The 19,302-nt window shown below is 41.8% G+C and overlaps 1 protein-coding gene across 1 annotated transcript in view; it reads right to left on the bottom strand.

Annotated features, from left to right (window-relative positions):
* Nucleotides 1-3,097: 3,097 nt before the first annotated feature.
* Nucleotides 3,098-19,302, bottom strand: part of LOC128620686 (phosphatidylinositol 3,4,5-trisphosphate 5-phosphatase 2A-like) — a 22,053-nt gene continuing 5,848 nt past the window's right edge. Inside the window, 12 exon segments of the mRNA XM_053645926.1 lie at nucleotides 3,098-3,598; nucleotides 5,881-5,982; nucleotides 5,984-6,016; nucleotides 6,259-6,364; nucleotides 6,367-7,010; nucleotides 7,376-7,489; nucleotides 7,761-7,842; nucleotides 9,119-9,274; nucleotides 12,009-12,185; nucleotides 12,558-12,671; nucleotides 13,017-13,106; nucleotides 18,846-18,949. Of these exon segments, the coding sequence (XP_053501901.1) occupies nucleotides 3,418-3,598; nucleotides 5,881-5,982; nucleotides 5,984-6,016; nucleotides 6,259-6,364; nucleotides 6,367-7,010; nucleotides 7,376-7,489; nucleotides 7,761-7,842; nucleotides 9,119-9,274; nucleotides 12,009-12,185; nucleotides 12,558-12,671; nucleotides 13,017-13,106; nucleotides 18,846-18,949 (1,903 nt within the window). The 3' untranslated portion in view covers nucleotides 3,098-3,417.

Raw genomic sequence — 19,302 nt, 5'->3', positions numbered from 1 at the left:
ACGAGTTAAACACTGCACGTGTTCATCCAACTCTGTTCCTCTAATCCTGGAGCAGTTCATTCAGCACTGCAGCAGTGAGGTGGTGTTTTATTGTGTTTATTTAACACTGAGAATGCTCAGGAAATGGAGCTGAGCAGCGCGCTCTGAAAATAACGGGATCTTCAGGTGACCCTTTAGGGGTACCTTTTAATGTTCTCCCTAAAACACTTCAGAACCCTTTAGAACCCTTATCGCTCCAAAGAACCCCTGAAATAACCCTAGTGACCTAGTTAAACAGTTATATTTACTGATGTGTTGAATAATTTGTTGCATTTTACACGACATACGTCGTAAGAAAAATCATGACCTAATCAAAAATTTTACAAATGTGCATCACGACACCGTGTGCTGAGAACATCCGGTTAATTTTTATTATTAATAAAATAAACTAATAATATTATTAATAAATACTGACACACTCCAAACAGATACAAAATAAACACACTTTTCACAAACAACAGCATCATCCATAATAATAATAATAATAATAATAATAATAATAATAATAATAATCTCACAAAAAGTCGCGAGACAGCACGCGGGCTCCCGGTAAGAGTCCCGTTAAAGAACAAAGCAGCAGATTAGAAGAAAATTATAACATCATTTTAGATATTTAAAAAACGAGATCCTTGTGTGGTGTTAAATCCTGAATAAGAATTTCTGTTCGAACACTAATTATTAAACACTAATTATTTAAATTAGGTATAATTAATTTGCATTTTTAAATTTACATATTCGTTTCAGTGTGAACTGCTTTAACCTGCGCGTGAGCAGAAATGTAGTTTGTCACCACAGCTGAGTTTTCTGCATTATGCTGCTGCTGCTGATTATTATTATTATTATTATTATTATTATTATTATTATTATTATTATTAATGCATGCCTCTTTTCTTACTCGCTGCGTCACGTGACTTTGAAACACATCGAGCTCGTTGAAACTGAAACGTGTGAAACTCTGGAGCTCGGCAGTAAGCACTTTAACACCGGCGGGGGGAAATCAGCAATAAGGAATATCTGTCCCGTGTGCAGGTAAAGGGTTAAAGCGCAAGCGCCCAGAATGCGCTATAGCGAAGGGGCGGGAGGAGGAAGAGAAGGAGGGCGCGAGCTCTCGAGACATTGTCATGTAAAGAGGGACCACTGCCAAGTGGCGGAGCAGAGCAGAGGGCGAGACAAAGACAGAGAGAAAGCGAGAGAGACAGAAAGCACGAGCGCGCAGAAGATTGTGGATGTGCATTTGGAGCGAGAAAAGAACCGAGAGTGACTGGAGAAAGTCAAACCCTGATCACCGACCTCACCGTCACGCGCCGGAGGGAGTGAAGTTAATTTCATAAAGCTTAAAAAAGAACACGTGCTGCTGTTTGGTACCTGGTGCCCTCAGTACCAGTACTGTAACCAGCGGAATACCGACTCCACACGGAAAACCTCGCCTCGCGCACCCCGTCTCCTATTATTATTATTATTATTATTATTATTATTATTATACAACCATGTATTGATGTCCGCGCGCTCTCTGTCTCCTCACAGTTCCATATAAATTCTTCTCGGACCCAACCGGTCTGAATGAGAAGCGGAAGCAGTGGCGGATCCGCACCACCTTCACGAGCTCTCAGCTGAAGGAGCTCGAGCGCGTGTTCGCTGAAACGCATTACCCTGACATCTACACCCGCGAGGATCTCGCGCTCAAGATCGACCTTACCGAGGTCAGAGTTCAGGTAATTATTATTATTATTGTCCATCCATCCATCTTCTACCGCTTACTCCTTTTCAGGGTCACGGGGAACCTGGAGCCTATCCCAGGGAGCATCGGGCACAAGGCGGGGTACACCCTGGACAGGATGCCAATCCATCGCAGGGCACAATCACATACACACTCACACACCCATTCATACACTCCCGTGACCCTGAAATGGAGTAAGCGGTAGAAGATGGATGGATAGATGGATGGATGGATGGATGGATGGAAGATGGGTTAAACCTAGAACTTGTCTCTCAGGGAGAACTGGGAAGAATCCTGTAACAGACCACTGTCCCATTAAGAGAGGGTTCTAAGTACCTTTAACTGTATTCTTTAGTATCTCTTTACAAATCCCTGTTTTCTTTTACTGTAAAACATGTTCTAGAGTCTGATGTGAAGAACACAAGGTCTCAGAAGTGGATAAATAAACTTCACAGCAAAAATTTCATCCACGCCATGATGTTCAGTTGAATTTTCAGAATTGTAATTAAAATAAATAGCCAAAAGCACCTTTATTTAAATTAAAAATCATAAATTTACCATAGAAACAATGACAGCCAGAGATCCCTATGAAGCCCGCCCATCTCCTCTTCGACCAATCACAGGACACGGTGACATCAGTCGTTAGTTTTTATTCACATGACTTCATTCAGCGCCAATTCACAAATATTAACTTAAAGTCATTAATAAAACAGTTACAAACAGCAACGTAAACTGAACACAAAGAGAATGTATAAAGTTCAAACATGACCATTTTTATACTTACACACATGGTAATGTAGGCTACATTAGACTTTCAGATTCACTCCACAGTGAACATTGTGTTGTGTGGTTGCTGTGTGTGTGTGTAAAACATGTTAGAGTTAATTTAATGTTAAACTGATTTTATCCTAAATTTAAACCTGAACAAACACTCATCACTTTTCTCACTCACATTTTATCCCGTTTTTACAGATCCAGTGACTGGATCCAGGGTCAGTTTTCATCTCCACTGCACTGACTGAATCATTACACACATTAATCACTTAAAAACAATCTGCAGCGCCGCTTAGTGGCTACTTCCCGTACTTCCAGATCACATAGAGTTCATTAACATAAGATAGTGTGCGTTATAAATATATTTTTCCCATTAACTGTGCTGTTCCCACACATTTAGGATTTAAACTGAGTTGGTCTTCATAAACCACGTCTCAAACACACATTAACGCTAGTGTTCAGCTTTTAGAAAGTTCCAGAAAACAGACAGACAAGCCACAAAGAAGCCGAGCATATTCAGAGGAACTCTAGAAATGTCTCCACACACACACACACACACACACTTTAATACACAATACAAAAGAAAACGTACATAAAACAAACATAAATGTCCTTTCTCACACACAGAATAAAGTATATAAACTTAATAATTATTCACTGAATTTGTCTTCTTTCTTTCCCTTTTCTTTATTAAAATCATTAAGACTAAATGAATAAACTAAATAAGCCAATCACCCAAAAGAGAAAACAAAAGGAATGTGGATGAAGCTCTCAGGCATACTCTGATTATGTCACTTCCTCCTCTGTCAGGAAGCAGGAAGTTGATCCCCAGCTGCAGATTCGAGGCCTGTAGTGAAACTGTGTGTGACCGACATGTCGACTTTTCTTTAAACACTGTCGAGCGGAAGATATAGACTGAGGAGGAAGATGGAGGATAAAGACGATGTTTGCGATGCTGCAGTTGTTCTGCTCACTTCTGCTGCTGCTGTCTCAAAACTGGCCAATAGGATCATCTTTTGGGCAGAGTCTAGCATGCCCTCCTCCTCTAGGTCCTCCTCAGTGATGTCACTGCAAACAGTTTATGTCATCAATGAAAGAAGCGAACGCTCAGTGTAGAAAATGATGAATAAATATTCAACTCAATTTAAAGAGTTAATGAGAGACTTTCCTCATAGACGGAATTATGAACAACTAGAGAACCAGAAATAAATCTGCATCTACACCAGAACCCTGTAAATCATAAACCGGATTCAACCAAAATAACACACCCAGACAGGACGTTAGCGTACATGTTCACGTAAGCAATATTGCCGTTATACTGAATATGGACAGGACTGTGATTCGGCTGTAGTCATGAGCCCGCAGGCCGAGTGTTGCATGTAACCACAGCCGTGATGATGTTTACTATAACCACACAGCTGACAGTGTGATACTGCTTTTATATAACAGTTCTATAAACAAGAAATTTATATCATATAACCAACATTTCTGACACAATAATAAACACACAAATTTCTGCTAGTGGACATAGATCTAGAATTTTCAGCCTTCTGTTACTGTTCACTTCCTTTTATTTATAAAAAAAAAAAAAAACCCCTCCTGATGTTCTGAAGTGTTTAAACTTCTCTTAGATGCTGACTCGGATTATATAATTTGAATATATAATTGTTCAGGTCAAATTTGCCTACACATTTTAAGGTCATATTTTTCCATTTAAAACAGGCTGTCAGTCCTTCAGTGTAAAAATGATTTGGGGGTGGGGCTATTTGCATATCACCTCAGTTTGATATGCAAATGTAGAGGATGATGTGGTGGTAATATGGATAACGTTATTGATATAATGCAGTTATTCTGTACAGTGAGTTTAATTTAGTGTAAATGAAGTAAAACAGTGAGGCAGAGGTGGTGAGGCAGCACTGAGGCAGCAATGAGGCAGAGGCACAGTGGTACGCCTCTAGATTTAACCAGCAGTAAATAAAGAGCAATGCCCCCTAGTGGACAACATGAACGCAGGCTTTGGGATGGCAGAAGAACATGTAAAGCAGGAGTGTCCAATCTTATCCCGAAAGGGCCGGTGTGGGTGCAGGTTTTTATTCCAACCAAGCAGGAGCCACATCTGAGTCTACTGAAAGCCAAGATCAAATGAATGAGATTACTGAGGATAACACTATAGACTTGACAACAAAATAGACTTGATGTGAAAACTTTAACGAATTTCCTGATTATAACTGCACCATTTGACCTTATAGTACACAGTTATAAAAGGGATTTATTTATAATTGCACTATTGGTTGTGATTGAGATGAGGGTGTGTTCCCTTTAGAGTCTAGTTGCTCTCAAGGTTTCTTCCTCATGTCGTCTCAGGGAGTTTTTCCTGGTCACAGTCGCCTCTGGCTTGCTCATTAGGGATCACCTTTTCATTTATAAATTAAAAAATATATTTCCTAAATTTATATATTTCTGTAAAGCTGCTTTGTTACAATATCCTTGTTAAAAGTGCTATACAAATAAAACTCAATTGATTTGAACATGGCAATTTTCAATTTGAATATTCATACACATTCATAAATTCTAGGATTTTTTATGACAGTGAAGCTAAGCACAGAACTGAAAGTTTCATAATGACAATCAGCACTTTAATGCCACATCATGCAGAGGCCATTATAAACATGCAGTGTGTGTGTGTGTGTGTGTGTGTGTGTGTGTGTGTGTGTGTGTGTGTGGCACGGTTTCCCCTTTAAGCAGCGTGTGGGAGAGCATGTGGGCGCGCGTGCACGAGCAAGGTGCCCGAGCACCTGCTTGTCGTTGTTGACAATCGTGACATTGTGTATATTGGACACGTGCTTTTTGTTATGTTTCTGTTATGTCTCCTCCCTGTTCTGTCATTGGCTGTTATTTCACGTGTGTCTAGATTGGTGTCAGCTGTCAGCAATTGACGCTGATCATGTGTGTATATATACCGCGTGCCTCCCAGCACATGGTGCGGAATATCAGATATGTTAGAGTAGATTAGTTTAGATTCCACACGATAGTTCATCACAGTCACAGTTATAGTTATTGTCCATTTTAGATTGGTCTGTTTAGTTCACGCTGGTTTTTCCACTCCCAGTTAGTAGTCATAGTTTATGTTTCTTGTTTTGTTCCTCGACCTTGTTTTCCGTGACCACAACATTGATTCCTGCCTTGCCCAGTTTATGTCTGTTTGCCGATCGCCTGACCTTTGCATATTTCTGGATTACGATTTGGATTATTCTGCCTGTGTCTCTCTTCAGTAAAACTGTCAAACTGCATTTGCATCCATCCCTATCTTCATTACATCTCAAGACGTGACAGAGTGTTATATGTCTTACCTAAGGAACTCGAGGTCGTCCCAGCCATTCCTCAGCAGGCCCTCCTCATAGTGCTCCAATCCGAGTCTCTGCAGCCATTCACCCACACTAGAGTCCACTGACACTGCTACTACTGCTACCACCCTGCCACAGAGCCCACACACACACACAGACACACACACACACACAATTAATGGAGAATATAACAAACAGGAGGTGTAAATAAAAAAATACACAATTTATGACAGTGAGAGACAAATCAAGTCAGACAGAGAAATGAAACAGAAAAAGATGACAAGACAAAATTTGTAAAAGTTCCATAGAAAACTGTAAGAGAGAGGGAAACAAGAGACCCACAGATAAAAAGAGGGACAGAAACATCTGCCCCACCCCCTTACCTCCTCAGGCAGGTCCTCGGCCATGATGTCTTCCGGGATGGAGCGAGGAGGAAAAGTGCGACAACTTTCACTAAATCCCAAACCTCGACCGTGGATGACTCCACCCCTTTAAATCCCGTCCCCCCAACACCTCCTGCTCCGCTCACATATTCCACTTCACTCAATTTCTTGGCCAGATGAAGTACTGAACATGACTGGTCGTCAGCTCCTGAAGTCCCGCCTCCTCTTCTGAAAGCCGAGGGTCCTGGCGAAGGGTCCAGACAGAAAGCTCTGCTTCCTGTAGGGGGCAGGGCAAAGCTGGGGGAGGGAAGAGGCTTGGAGGAAACGGTTGCTGGTATCTTGATGTCTGCCATGTCAGGGTGCAGCCAAGGTTTGCTCTCTTTTTGGAAAAACAAGGCATCCGACACTTCAAGAGCACTTTTAGGGAGGGGTGGGGGTGGGAAGTCAGGAGGTGGGCGGGTCAAACCGGAACTTCCATCTTCCTCAGAGGATCCCCCCTCCTCGCTGATGGGCCGTGGCGGGCGGCCGACCGTCTGTTTACGTGCTTGGATGGAACCTTTGCCTTTCCCAGCTCCACCTGCAGGGGGCGGTGATTTGGATGCAGATGGCAGAGAGAAGGCGGAACCTGGGAGCAGGTCTGCAGCCAAGGCAGCTGATTGGTTAGGAACAACCTCGAGGATGTAGTAGGCAGGATTGTTGAAGCTATTTTTGCATGTGGTGGTATCTCCATCTGCAGAGTCTGTCTGCTTCGACCTGTCAAAAAATAAACAAAAACAAACAAACATGCGCATGCACACAATCTAGGTAAAGCCTGAATGAACAACATAATGATAGGTGTTCTGGGTAAACAAGGGTGGAGCTTAGGTTAATTTGATTAACAGAAATGAAGTGAGCTAGTCAGCTAACATAACACAGCACTGCAATACTGTTAGCCATGTAGCATAGCTAATTATATTTCAGCTCTCCAGCAGTATCCTGATGCTAAACTAGCTTCCCTTAAATTATTATAGTGTGTAATTAAAAGCAAGACTAACTTCAGGCCAACTGTCATCTATCAGTTACCAGCTGATCACACACTTATCACAATCATCTGTGTGTGCATGTGTGTGTGTGTATACCTGGTCTGTGTGTTCTCCTCTTTAGCAGTAGTGTGCGTGTATGCAGGTCGTCCTGTAGTGTTTCTCTCTCCTTCTTCTGAAACTTTACTCAGCTCCTTCCTGCTGGGTGTGGGCCTGCAGGAACCACCACCACAATCATAATCATCATCATCATCATCATCATCATCGTAGTCAACACCACTATCACCTCTTTGCTACTCCTACCATTAATCATAATAAATATTCAGTAATCCATAAATTATTTTGATAGAAAGAATATACTGTAAGTGAGAGTGAATTAAACTGAGGATTACAGCACGTGTAACATGTGTTATAATCCCACACTATGTTTTTTACAGGTGTACACTTTCAGTTTCTGTGAAGAATCTGGGATCATGTTTCTCACTTGATGTAATCATGTCCTGCTCTAGAGGGCAGTGTTTTCCCTTTTGGCCCTCCGGTCTCGTCCTTATCCCTGCTGATCCACTCTGAGAGGACAGAAAACAAAGGAAAGTATAGATTACATAGCCAGTGTGAGTGAAAAGCATCTGAATTTCACTGTTTTATTGATTGTTGCAAAATAAACACATAACACACATCAGTCCTTACAGAACAACCAAGTGCTTAGTTGAGTAACCATAGCAACCAGTAGTAAACTCAAGCCAGGTAATGACTAATGACTGCTGTTTACTAATTTAGTCAATGTAAAAAAAATTACTAAAATAATCTGTGCACTAATCCAAATCAAACAATTTTCATGTAAATCACTGAGCAAGAAAAAAAGGGGTTGTTGGAGGTTCAAGAGTGGTACAGGTTAACACTGACTGGCCGACCCCGACACCTGACTGGCCGAGCCCTGACTGGTCGACCCCGACACCTGACTGGCCGACCCCGACACCTGACTGGCCGACCCCAACACCTGACTGGCCGAGCCCTGACTGGCCAACCACGACACCTGACTGGCTGACCGCCAAACCTGACAGGCCGACCCCTGACTGGCCGACCCCGACACCTGACTGGCCGACCCTTGACTGGCCGACCCTGACACCCAACTGGCCGACCCCTGACTGGCCGACCCCTGACTGGCCGACCCCGACACTTGACTGGCCGACCCCGACACCCCAGTACCTGACTGGCCGACCCGGACACCTGACTGGCCGACCGCAACACCTAACTGGCCAACCCTGACTGGCCGACCCCGACACCTGACTGGCCGACCACGACACCTGACTGGCCGACCCCGACACCCGACTGGCTGACCCCGACACCCGACTGGCCGACCCCGACACCTGACGACTGTACTGTTGCTCATCCCAGGACTCTTATTCACAATCTGCTCATACTGAACATCCTGTACACACACTCTGTGTGTCTTTATTCTTCCACACCTGTACACTGTAATGATTTGTAATCGCAGTATCTAGTGTCACCAAGAAGAGTACAGGTTCTCTTTTTAAATCTGGTTCTTCTCAAGGGTTCATATCCTTGTGTCGTCTCAGGGAGTTTTTCCTCAACACTGTCACCTCTGGCTTGTTCATTAGGATCTAAATCTACATCTGGATTTCTGTTAAGCTGAGCTGTGTCATGTCTGCTGTTAAAAGCTCTATGTAAATAAAATTAAACTGAATTGGTCACTAACAACAAAAAAAAAATTCAAAAGACACCAGAAAAGGAAGAGACTGAAAATCTAAGAACAATAAAATTTAAATTGAGAAGAATTTATTTATTCAGTTCAATTAAGCACACACATGCACATACACTCACCATACAGTCTCTCTCTGGTCCCCATTCTCTCAGAAGGCACTCTGACCCTCATGGAGCCACGGATGTTTCCAGTCTCTTCACCATAGTGAGACAGATATGTGTGGAACTGCTGAGCTGTACTGCCAATCATCAACTTCAGTGCTAACACACACTCTCCTACACACACACACACACACACATACACACACAACATGTAAATGCACACAAGAACACTGAAACGCTGGAAACGAAGATTATAGCCCCCAGTTTTTAAGGCAAAATATTTTAAAACATTTATTTTCTCCAGACCTGAGCTGATCTCTCAGGAAAAAATATTAAATTTCATTACTACATAAACATTTCATTATACACTCCATGGCCAAAAGTATGTGGACACCCGAGGGTTTTTTTTTCATGGTTTTGGAACATCCCATTCCGAAACCATGGGCATTAATATGGAGCTGTTCCCCTTTTGTATTATAATAACCTCCACTCTTCTTGGAAGGCTTTCCATTAGATTTGGGAGCGTGGAGGTGGGGATTTGTGTTCGTTCAGCTATAAGAGCATTAGTGACTTCAGGTACTGATGCTGGGTGAGGAGGACTCTGGGGTGCAGTCTGTGTTTCAGACTCATCCCAAAGGTGTTCAGTGGGGTGAACCCCACTCAGGTCAGGGCTCTGTGCAGGACACTCGAGTTCTTCCAGTCCAACCTTAACACACCATGTCTTCATGGAGCTCGCTTTGTGTACAGGGGATGTCGTCATGCTGGAACAGGTTTGGACCTCTTAGATCAGTGAAGGGAAACTGTAATACTATAGCCTACAAAGATGTTCTATACAATTGTGTGCTTCTAACTTTGCGTTTGGGGAAGAACTATATATCGGTGTGATGGTCAGAGGTTCACATACTTTTGGTGTAGAGTCATCTTCAGATTTCTCCCGACTTTAACACAATGTCTGAATGAGACACAGCTGTTATGTAAAGAGTAACACTTTTGCACAGACCTGCAGCCTCTTCACTAGTGGTAATTTGGTCAGTTATTTAGTCTTAGTCCTGTGTCAAATGTTCTTGATAAAAAACTATCATATATAATCAACCTTATCCATCCAACTAAAACTTGACTAAAAGTCTGGGCAATTATCTTAGTCAAAGAAAACGTGGTGACATTTTAGTCACTGAAAACTGTAGACATTTGTAGCCATAACATTATTATTGATCAACATGTCAGTCAATCTAGTCTAACCAGCTGAGATACACTGGGGGAACTCTACTGGGGAAGGGGTTGGGTGTAAATGTAATATAAACATATAAATACTAGAGATGCACTGATGTTTAAAAACATCTGATGATCAGGGGAGATTATATCCTGTCAATCAAAAGAGGGTGGGAAAACGTGGATTTGGTGCTGTGTGTAAAGAAGATGTCTCTTGTGTGGAATGATGATAAAACTGCAGTGTGTAATCTCTGCACTGCTAAAATTTTACACCGAACGCTGTAGCAGTAAAGTGGGAGTTTCAGCGTAGAGTCGAATTTTATTTTTGCCGAGCTGCTCGAGTTGAATTAAAGGGCCAGTACACTGACGAAAGATTTAAATGAAAATGAGTTGACAAAAAGTGTATATATATATATATATTGCACAGGAAAATACATTTGAAGAGTAGTATATTTCATATCCAGTTAATGTTAATATATAAAAAGTTGATATTATATATTACCAGTTTGATGTCAGTGATGAAGTAGAAATGCTTGTGTTTGTGGAGGGTGAGTGAATGTGAGACTAACAGGAGGTTTTTTATAATTCAGTCAATGTTAATATGAATTAATAACATTCAATAAGTTAATAATCTTACTTTAATCTTCAGAATTTAGTTCATGTGTTAATGTTAATTAGAGTAATGTGTTTTCTGTTTATGAGACCAGTTACTGTCAAACAACTTGTTGAAATGGAAAGAATAAAGTTTTTATTTGCATTACTTTCAGAATTGTGGTTATCGGTATCAGCCGATATCACTCTGAATAATTGGTTATCGGTATCGGCCGATATCAGTCTGAATAATCGGTTATCGGTATTGGCTGAGAAATTTAGTATCGGTGCATCTCTAATTAAAAACCTGTAAAATATATAATAACATTAAACTTATTTCATGTCTCCTCCAAACCATATGCTTTCTTGAGAATAAAGACAGGAACACTCTTGAATTTTATGCGGCACAAAACAAACACCATTCTTTCATCCTTATCTTCGATATCATGACCCTCTGCCCACTCACTCCGAGCTTTTTTTACGAGGTGGTCATTTAATATAGGTTTTTTACCAAAGTCATTTAACATAGGTTTTTTTCATCTTGCCCAACTGACTCTCTTCCCTTCAAATGCATCTCTCTTTCTTGCCTTTTTTTGCCTATCAACAAAAATAAGAGTGACAGTCTGTGTCAGTGCAATAAAAAAATGAAAGTGGTACAGTAAAAGCCCATAGTGGTTTGAGAATCTGCATAAATGACAGCTAAAACACTTTACAAACATTACACACGTCTCTATGTAACTATTGACCAAGTTTCTATTTGTAATAAACATGTAGGCTAACATTACTGTGGATATAATTCTTAGCAAGCTAGGAGAGTGAAAATAAATGAAGATGAATAAGGGCATTCAAAATAGATGAAATCTGAATGCGCACAGCTTTATCCATATAGGTATGTAGCCTGTAAGTACAAGTCTTCGTCATGGAAAAGAGGTCATCAACAAACAGTTATCGTCATAGTTTTCGTTATCAAAATTAACACCACTCTTCACACACGGAATGATAATGTTTTTAAAACTGCACTGTGTAAGCTGAATGCTCTCTCTCTCTCTCTCTTTCTCACACACACACACACACACACACACACACACACACACACACAAAGTCATACCGTAGGACCCGTATCCATCGAGGGATTTGACAGTGAGCAGTAGGTGTTGGTCCTGCAGGTACTCAATGTCAGACAGGATGGGCTTCAGTGTGGTCAGCTGCTTTGAGGACCAGCTCACACGCAGGAAGTTTATACTATCACTGCTCTGAGAGTCGTTCTCATAACTCTTCTTAAACTCTGTGAGTGGGGAAAGAGAGTGACATGGAAAAAGACAGAGGAAAAAAAAGTGCTGAAAAAGATTGAACAATTCCATTACTAGGCACAAGGGGCTGCTCTTATTACAGATTTTTATTTAGAAATGTGTGTGTGTGTGTGTGTGTGTGTGTCTGTGTGTGAGAGAGTGATAGAAGTGCTACAGGCATGGACAGGCAATGTAACCTAAAATTAAAAACTGTGACTCATTTTCTTAGTGAATATAAATAAAATAAAAACATTTATATTACAAACCTTGTTATATGCCGAGAGTAAATCGCATACAACAGATCACGTCCATTTTAATCGTTTTAATCCACAGTGTGTGTGAAACACCAGCCACCAACAGTTTTTTACCTTCCAGACATGTGGAGTAGAACTCAATAAAGAACTTGGTTCTGCTGGCCGTCTTAACAATGGCCTCAATGTTCTCAAACTCAATGTAAGCCTGCTCTGAGGATTTAGGCAAACCTAAAAGAAAGACAGACGGGGGGAGTGAGACAGAGATTATTATTATTAGTCAGCAAGGAAATAAATTATTCACTGTTACGTTTCTGAAAATTCAGCATCACAGTATGAAAGAAAACCTACAGAGAGTTGCAGAAATACCAACAGAGTGCTACAGCAACACTAACAGGATAAACACTAAACTAAAACTGCCTTGATCATTAATCATTTGTTAATCATTAATAATTATATTTTAATACAGTAAAGTTACTGATGAAATACATAAAATAAAACATTTGTGCAGAAACTAAAGCTGATATACCAACAGGTAATACAGGAAGTATGGGTTTTATTTCATTTTGGTCTCACCTTTTTTTGAGACAAACTGTGAGGGCTTGCCCACCTCAAACATCGCAAACACAGGTGAGTGATCACTGGTGACAATGTTGTCTGTGCAACCTGAGAGACTGAACCAGAAAATATTGTTCAGTTCAGTCTAAAATTCACTCAAACAGCCTTTATGTATAATGACATATACACACATAAACACATACACACACAGTAATGCTTGTAAGTTTGTGAACCCTTTAGAATTTCCACACAAGTCCTAAAAGTAGACAAAAAAATTATACTTGGTCATTTATTTAGTCAGGAAAATGATCCAATATTACATATCTGTGAGAGGTAAAAGTATGTGCGCCTCTAGGATTAGCAATTAGCAATTTAAAGAGTCAGGTGTTTAGAATCAATGGGATGTCGATCAGGTGTTAGTGAGTGAGCGTCCTGTTTCATTTAAAGACAGGGATCTATCAGAGTCTGATCTTCACAACACATGTTTGTGGAAGTATATCATAGCATGAACAAAGGAGATTTCTGAGAACCTCAGATAAAGAGTTGTTGAAGCTCATCAGCCAGTCACATCAGACTGGAAAATGTCCTAAAACCATCTCTAAAGAGTTTGGACCCCTCCCCAGGAGTGGAGACCAACAAAGATCACTCTAAGAGCTAGATGTGTAATAGTCCACGAGGTCACAAAGGAACCTCTGTACAAGAGTTTAAAAACCAACTCAAAATCTCTTTGCCCAATGTTTCTGTGACTCTTAACTGTGACTGTTTTGTGCAACTGTTTTTTTTCTCTTCTTCTTGCTGTGTTATTTGTGCTTTCTAATTGTAAAGCGACCTTGAGTGTGTAAAAGGCACTATAAAAACAAACTTCTTATTAAAATTCTAAAGGGTTCACAAACTTTCAAGCACCACTGTATGTACACTGCCCTCCTCTAATATTGGCACTCTTGGTAAATATGAGCAAAGAAGGCTGTGAAAAATTGTCTATTGTTTAACCTTTTGATATTTTGTTAAAAAATTTAAAAAAAAAAACATACTCTGCTCTCATGGATATCAAACACTTGCAAAAAAAAAACAAAAAAAAAAACACAGGTTTATCCAGAAAAATATCTGTTAAATATAGGTGTGGAACAATTATTGGCACCCGTATGAATACATATGAAAAATATATTTGTAGTATATTCCCATTGATATTTAAAAATGTTTTAGTACACCTGGGTGACGAGGAACAGGAAATTGTTCAACCATGACTTCCTGTTTCACAGGGGTATAAATACAGTATCTCACAAAAGTGAGTACACCCCTCAAATTTTTGTAAATATTTGATTATATCTTTTCATGTGACAACACTGAAGAAATGACACTTTGCTACAATGTAAAGTAGTGAGTGTACAGCTTGTGTAACAGTGTAAATTTGCTGTCCCCTCAAAATAACTCAACACACAGCCATTAATGTCTAAACCACTGGCAACAAAAGTGAATACACCCCTAAGTGAAAATGTCCATATTGGGCCCAATTAGCCATTTTCCCTCCCCGGTGTCATGTGACTTGTTAGTGTTACAAGGTCTCAGGTGTAAATGGGGAGCAGGTGTGTTAAATTTGGTGTCATTGCTCTCACACTCCCTCATACTGGTCACTGGAAGTTCAACATGGCACCTCATGGCAAAGACCCCTCTGAGGATCTGAAAAAAATAATTGTTGCTCTACATAAAGATGGCCTAGGCTATAAGAAGATTGCCAAGACCCTGACACTGAGCTGCAGCACGATGGCCAAGACCATACAGCGGTTTAACAGGACAGGTTCCACTCAGAACAGGCCTCGCCATGGTCGACCAAAGAAGTTGGGTGCACATGCTCAGCATCATCTCCAGAGGTTGTCTTTGGGAAATAGACATATGAGTGCTGCCAGCATTGCTGCAGAGGTTGAAGGGGTGGGGGGTCAGCCTGTCAGTGCTCAGACCGTACGCTGCACACCGCATCAAATTGGTCTGCATGGATGTCGTCCCAGAAGGAAGCCTCTTCTAAAGATGATGCACAAGAAAGCCCGCAAACAGTTTGCTAAAGACAAGCAGACTAAGGACATGGATTACTGGAACCATGTCCTGTGGTCTGATGAGACCAAGATAAACTTATTTGGTTCGGACGGTGTCAAGCGTGTGTGGTGGCAACCAGTCGAGGAGTACAAAGACAAGTGTGTCTTGCCTACAGTTAAGCATGGTGGTGGGAGTGTCATGGTCTGGGGCTGCATGAGTGCTGCCGGCACTGGGGAGCTACAGTTCATTGAGGGAACCATGAATGCCAACATGTACTGTGACATACTGAAGCAGAGCATGCTCAGTATGCAGTATTCCAGCATGATAACGACCCCAAGCACACCTCCAAGATGACCACTGCCTTGCTAAAGAAGCTGAGGGTGAAGGTGATGGACTGGCCAAGCATGTCTCCAGACCTAAACCCTATTGAGCATCTGTGGGGTATCCTCAAATGGAAGGTGGAGGAGCACAAGGTCTCTAACGTCCACCAGCTCCGTGATGTCGTCATGGAGGAGTGGAAGAGGACTCCAGTGGCAACCTGTGAAGCTCTGGTGAACTCCATGCCCAAGAGGGTTAAGGCAGTGCTGGAAAATAATGGTAGCCACACAAAATATTGACACTTTGGGCCCAATTTGGACATTTTCACTTAGGGGTGTACTCACTTTTGTTGCCAGCGATTTAGACATTAATGGCTGTGTGTTGAGTTATTTTGAGGGGACAGCAAATTTACACTGTTACACAAGCTGTACACTCACTACTCTACATTGCAGCAACGTGTCATTTCTTCAGTGTTGTCACATGAAAAGATATAATCAAATATTTACAAAAATGTGAGGGGAGTACTCACTTTTGTGAGATACTGCATGAGGTAACACACAGGTCAAATTCCCTTATTCATTCATAACAATGGGTAAGACCAAGGTTTGCATAATTGTCCACCTGTCGCTGACATCAGTTAGCTGGAATTTTTGACCACTCTTAAATGCAATATTCTTTCAGTTCCAAGATGTTTGAGGGTTTTCTTGCATGTACTGCCCATTTCACATCCCCCACAACATTTCAATGGAATTCAAATCCAGGACCACAGAAAGGTCCCAGGCATGGTCTGCAGATGGGCCTCAGCCTCCTGACACTACACATAAACCTTGATGTTAGAGGATGTTGCCCCACAGAGGCTCCATCAATAGGGGTGTGACAGGCCGAAATGGTGGCCACATAGACCCTGATTGTAGAAGGAGCCAACACTGCTGACAAACTCTCCTGTCAACTCTCTCCAGACTGGGCATCACTGGAACGGTTCTGCGCTGGGTGGAATCCTATTTCTCAGACAGATCCTTCAAGGTATCATGGAAGGGAGGTATTTCTGAAACTCAGCAACTCACAACTGGCGTTCAACAGGGGTCAGTTCTGGGTCCACTGCTCTTTTCTATCTACACTACATCTCTAGGACAGGTGATTGAGTCTCATGGCTTCTCATATCATTGCTATGCTGATGACTCCGAGCTCTATTTGTCCTTCCAGCCTGATGATCCATCCATCTCTGCACGTATCTCTGCTTGCCTGTCGGACATCTCGGTCTGGATGAGGGAACACCACCTTAAGCTCAACCTGGCAAAATCTGAGCTTCTCGTCATCCCAACCTGTCCCTCAATCAACCACAACTTCACTGTACAGCTCGGCTCAACCACACTCAAGCCAACCAGGATGGCCAGGAACCTTGGGGTGATTCTCGATGACAGCTTGACCTTTACAGACCACATCTCAACAACTGCATGGTCCTGTAGGTTCATCCTATACAAGATCAAGAAAATCAGACCCTACCTCACCGAACAGGCTACACAGATAATAGTGCAGTCTCTTGTTATCTCAAAACTGGACTACTGCAACTCACTACTCTCGGGCCTCCCGGCCAGCTCCATCAAACCCCTCCAAATGATTCAGAATGCAGCAGCATGCCTCGTCTTCAACCAGCCCAAGAGAACCCATGTCACACCCCTATTCATCTCCCTCCACTGGCTTCCTGTAGCCGCCCGCTTCAAATTCAAGGCCTTGATGCTCACCTACAAGACATTGTCTGGAACAGCACCCTCCTACTTCAACTCTCTCCTGAAGGCTTACCTTCCCTCACGCAATCTGCGATCAATCAACAACCGAAGCTTAGTAGTGCCTACTCAGCGTGGCTCAAGATCCCTTTCAAGAACATTCAAACTAACTGTTCCTCAGTGGTGGAATGAACTTCCAAACTAACAGACACATTTTGCAGTAGTTTCCACACTGCCAGATGGTCTTTTAGTGATGTTAATTCTTGCACATTCTATTGGATTTTCATTGTCCTGTGACAGCTTACTGACCAGAGAAGTCTGAAAACTTGGGATAGCCTACAGTAGTATTGGGGGCAAACTGCATGAACAACCTCATGTCCCCTGATACCTCCCTCCGCAGCCCCTCAGGACCATGCCTTCTTTGTCTGCTTGGCCTTTATGATCATTCTCAGATCAGGCCTATTAGCAAGTACTCCTGGATCTCTGAGGAGGTAGGTAGGCCACCATACTCGCCTTCTTCTGTACCTCCCTCGCACTAGCGCTGGCCCAGGCTCTACTCTTGGATGCCTGGGCAAACTCAACACGACAGGGAAGGAACTGGCTGAATGCCGCTGTATGTCGAGCTCACTCAGCAGGTCTACTTGGTAGGCCTGCAACACTGCCACTGTACTGGATTTTCTAGTAGAGAGCAGAATTCATGTTTCCCTCAATTACTGCAAGTTGCGCAGGCCCTGAAGCAGTAAAGCATCACACACCATCACACTTCCACCACCATGCTGGACCGTAGGTATGATGTTCTTTTTGTGGAATTCTGTGTGTGGTTTACGCCAGACAAGAGTCTTAATGTTCTTCTGGGTTAGCAGTGGTTTTCACCTCACACCTCTTCCATGTATGCCATTTTTGCCCAGTGTCTTTCTGATAGTGGAGTCATGAACAGTGACCTTTATTGATGCAAGAGAGGTCTATAGTTCCTTTGATGTTGTCCTTAGCTCTTTTGTGACTTGCTGGATGAGTCATTGCTGTGCTCTTGGAGGACTTTTGGAAGGTTGGACACTTCTGGGAAGGTTCACTACTGTGCCGAGTTTTTCCATTTGGAGATAATGGCTCTCACTTTGGACCTTTGGAATCCCAGAGCCTTTGAAATAGCTTTGTAACCCTTCCCAGACTGATGTATTTCAATCACCTTCTTCCTCATCAATTCTGGAATTTCTTTGGCATAGTGTATTACTGGGTAAGACCTTTTAACAAACTTTATGCAGTTGAAAAGGTTCTATTTAAGTGTAGATGTGATTGAACAGGGTTTGCAGTAATCAGGCCTGGTTGTGTCTAATCCAGCTGAACCCCTTTACGAATGCAGTTTCATAGATTTTTGGAATGAGTAACTACAGGGGCAAATACATTTTCACACAGGCACAGTTGGTATTGGATAATTTTTTGCTTCAATAAATAACATTGTCATTTAAAAACTGTATTGTGTATGTTATACTGTATATAATAAGGTTAACGTTAATAATAATATTAATATTAATAATAATAATAATAATAATAATAATAACGACAACATCGTTATAAATCTGCTAGTTACAGTAAAAAATCAGATCAAGATACAAGAACACATTTTTATGATACATGATGCTAATTCTGATATTTGGATTACTTAAAATGTCCAGTCAGCTGGTCATAACAGCTTGATAACGGTGTTATCAACATAATGTGCTGTAATTTATCACCCTGTGAGTGCTACATCGATGACTCAGTGATATTTGATAAAATTTACCGTAGGAGTTACAGACGATGTGCGCTTCTGGATAAGACTTCCACAGGATCCGGTCACACCACAAGGGCACGTTTGTCCTCATCGGAGAGGAAAAGTGGAGAAAGCTGAAAAAGAAGGTTAAAGGGACGGGCATCAGTGTTCTTCAGTTTCACATTTGATCCTCTGTCACTTCCTGTGTCAAAGGTAAAGCAGCAGGAAGGAGGTTTCTATCCATCAGGTTTCGCTGCAGTAATTTATACAACCCCAGTTTTGAAAAAGTTGGGACAGTATGGAAAATGCAAAAAACAAACAAACAAAAAGAGTAATTTATTCTGCGCTTTATAATGTGCCACACGTTCTCAATGGGAGACAGGTCAAGACTGCAGCAGGCCATGCTAGCACCCGCAATCTCTGCTTATACAACCACGTGCTTGTAATCTGGGCAGAATGTGGTTTGGTGTTGTCCTGCTATGGATAG

Source organism: Ictalurus furcatus, chromosome 16 (assembly GCF_023375685.1).
Source record: "Ictalurus furcatus strain D&B chromosome 16, Billie_1.0, whole genome shotgun sequence".
NCBI lineage: Eukaryota > Metazoa > Chordata > Actinopteri > Siluriformes > Ictaluridae > Ictalurus > Ictalurus furcatus.
The sequence above is the reverse complement of the archived record's forward strand: the minus strand, read 5'-3'. Positions and strand labels throughout refer to the sequence as shown.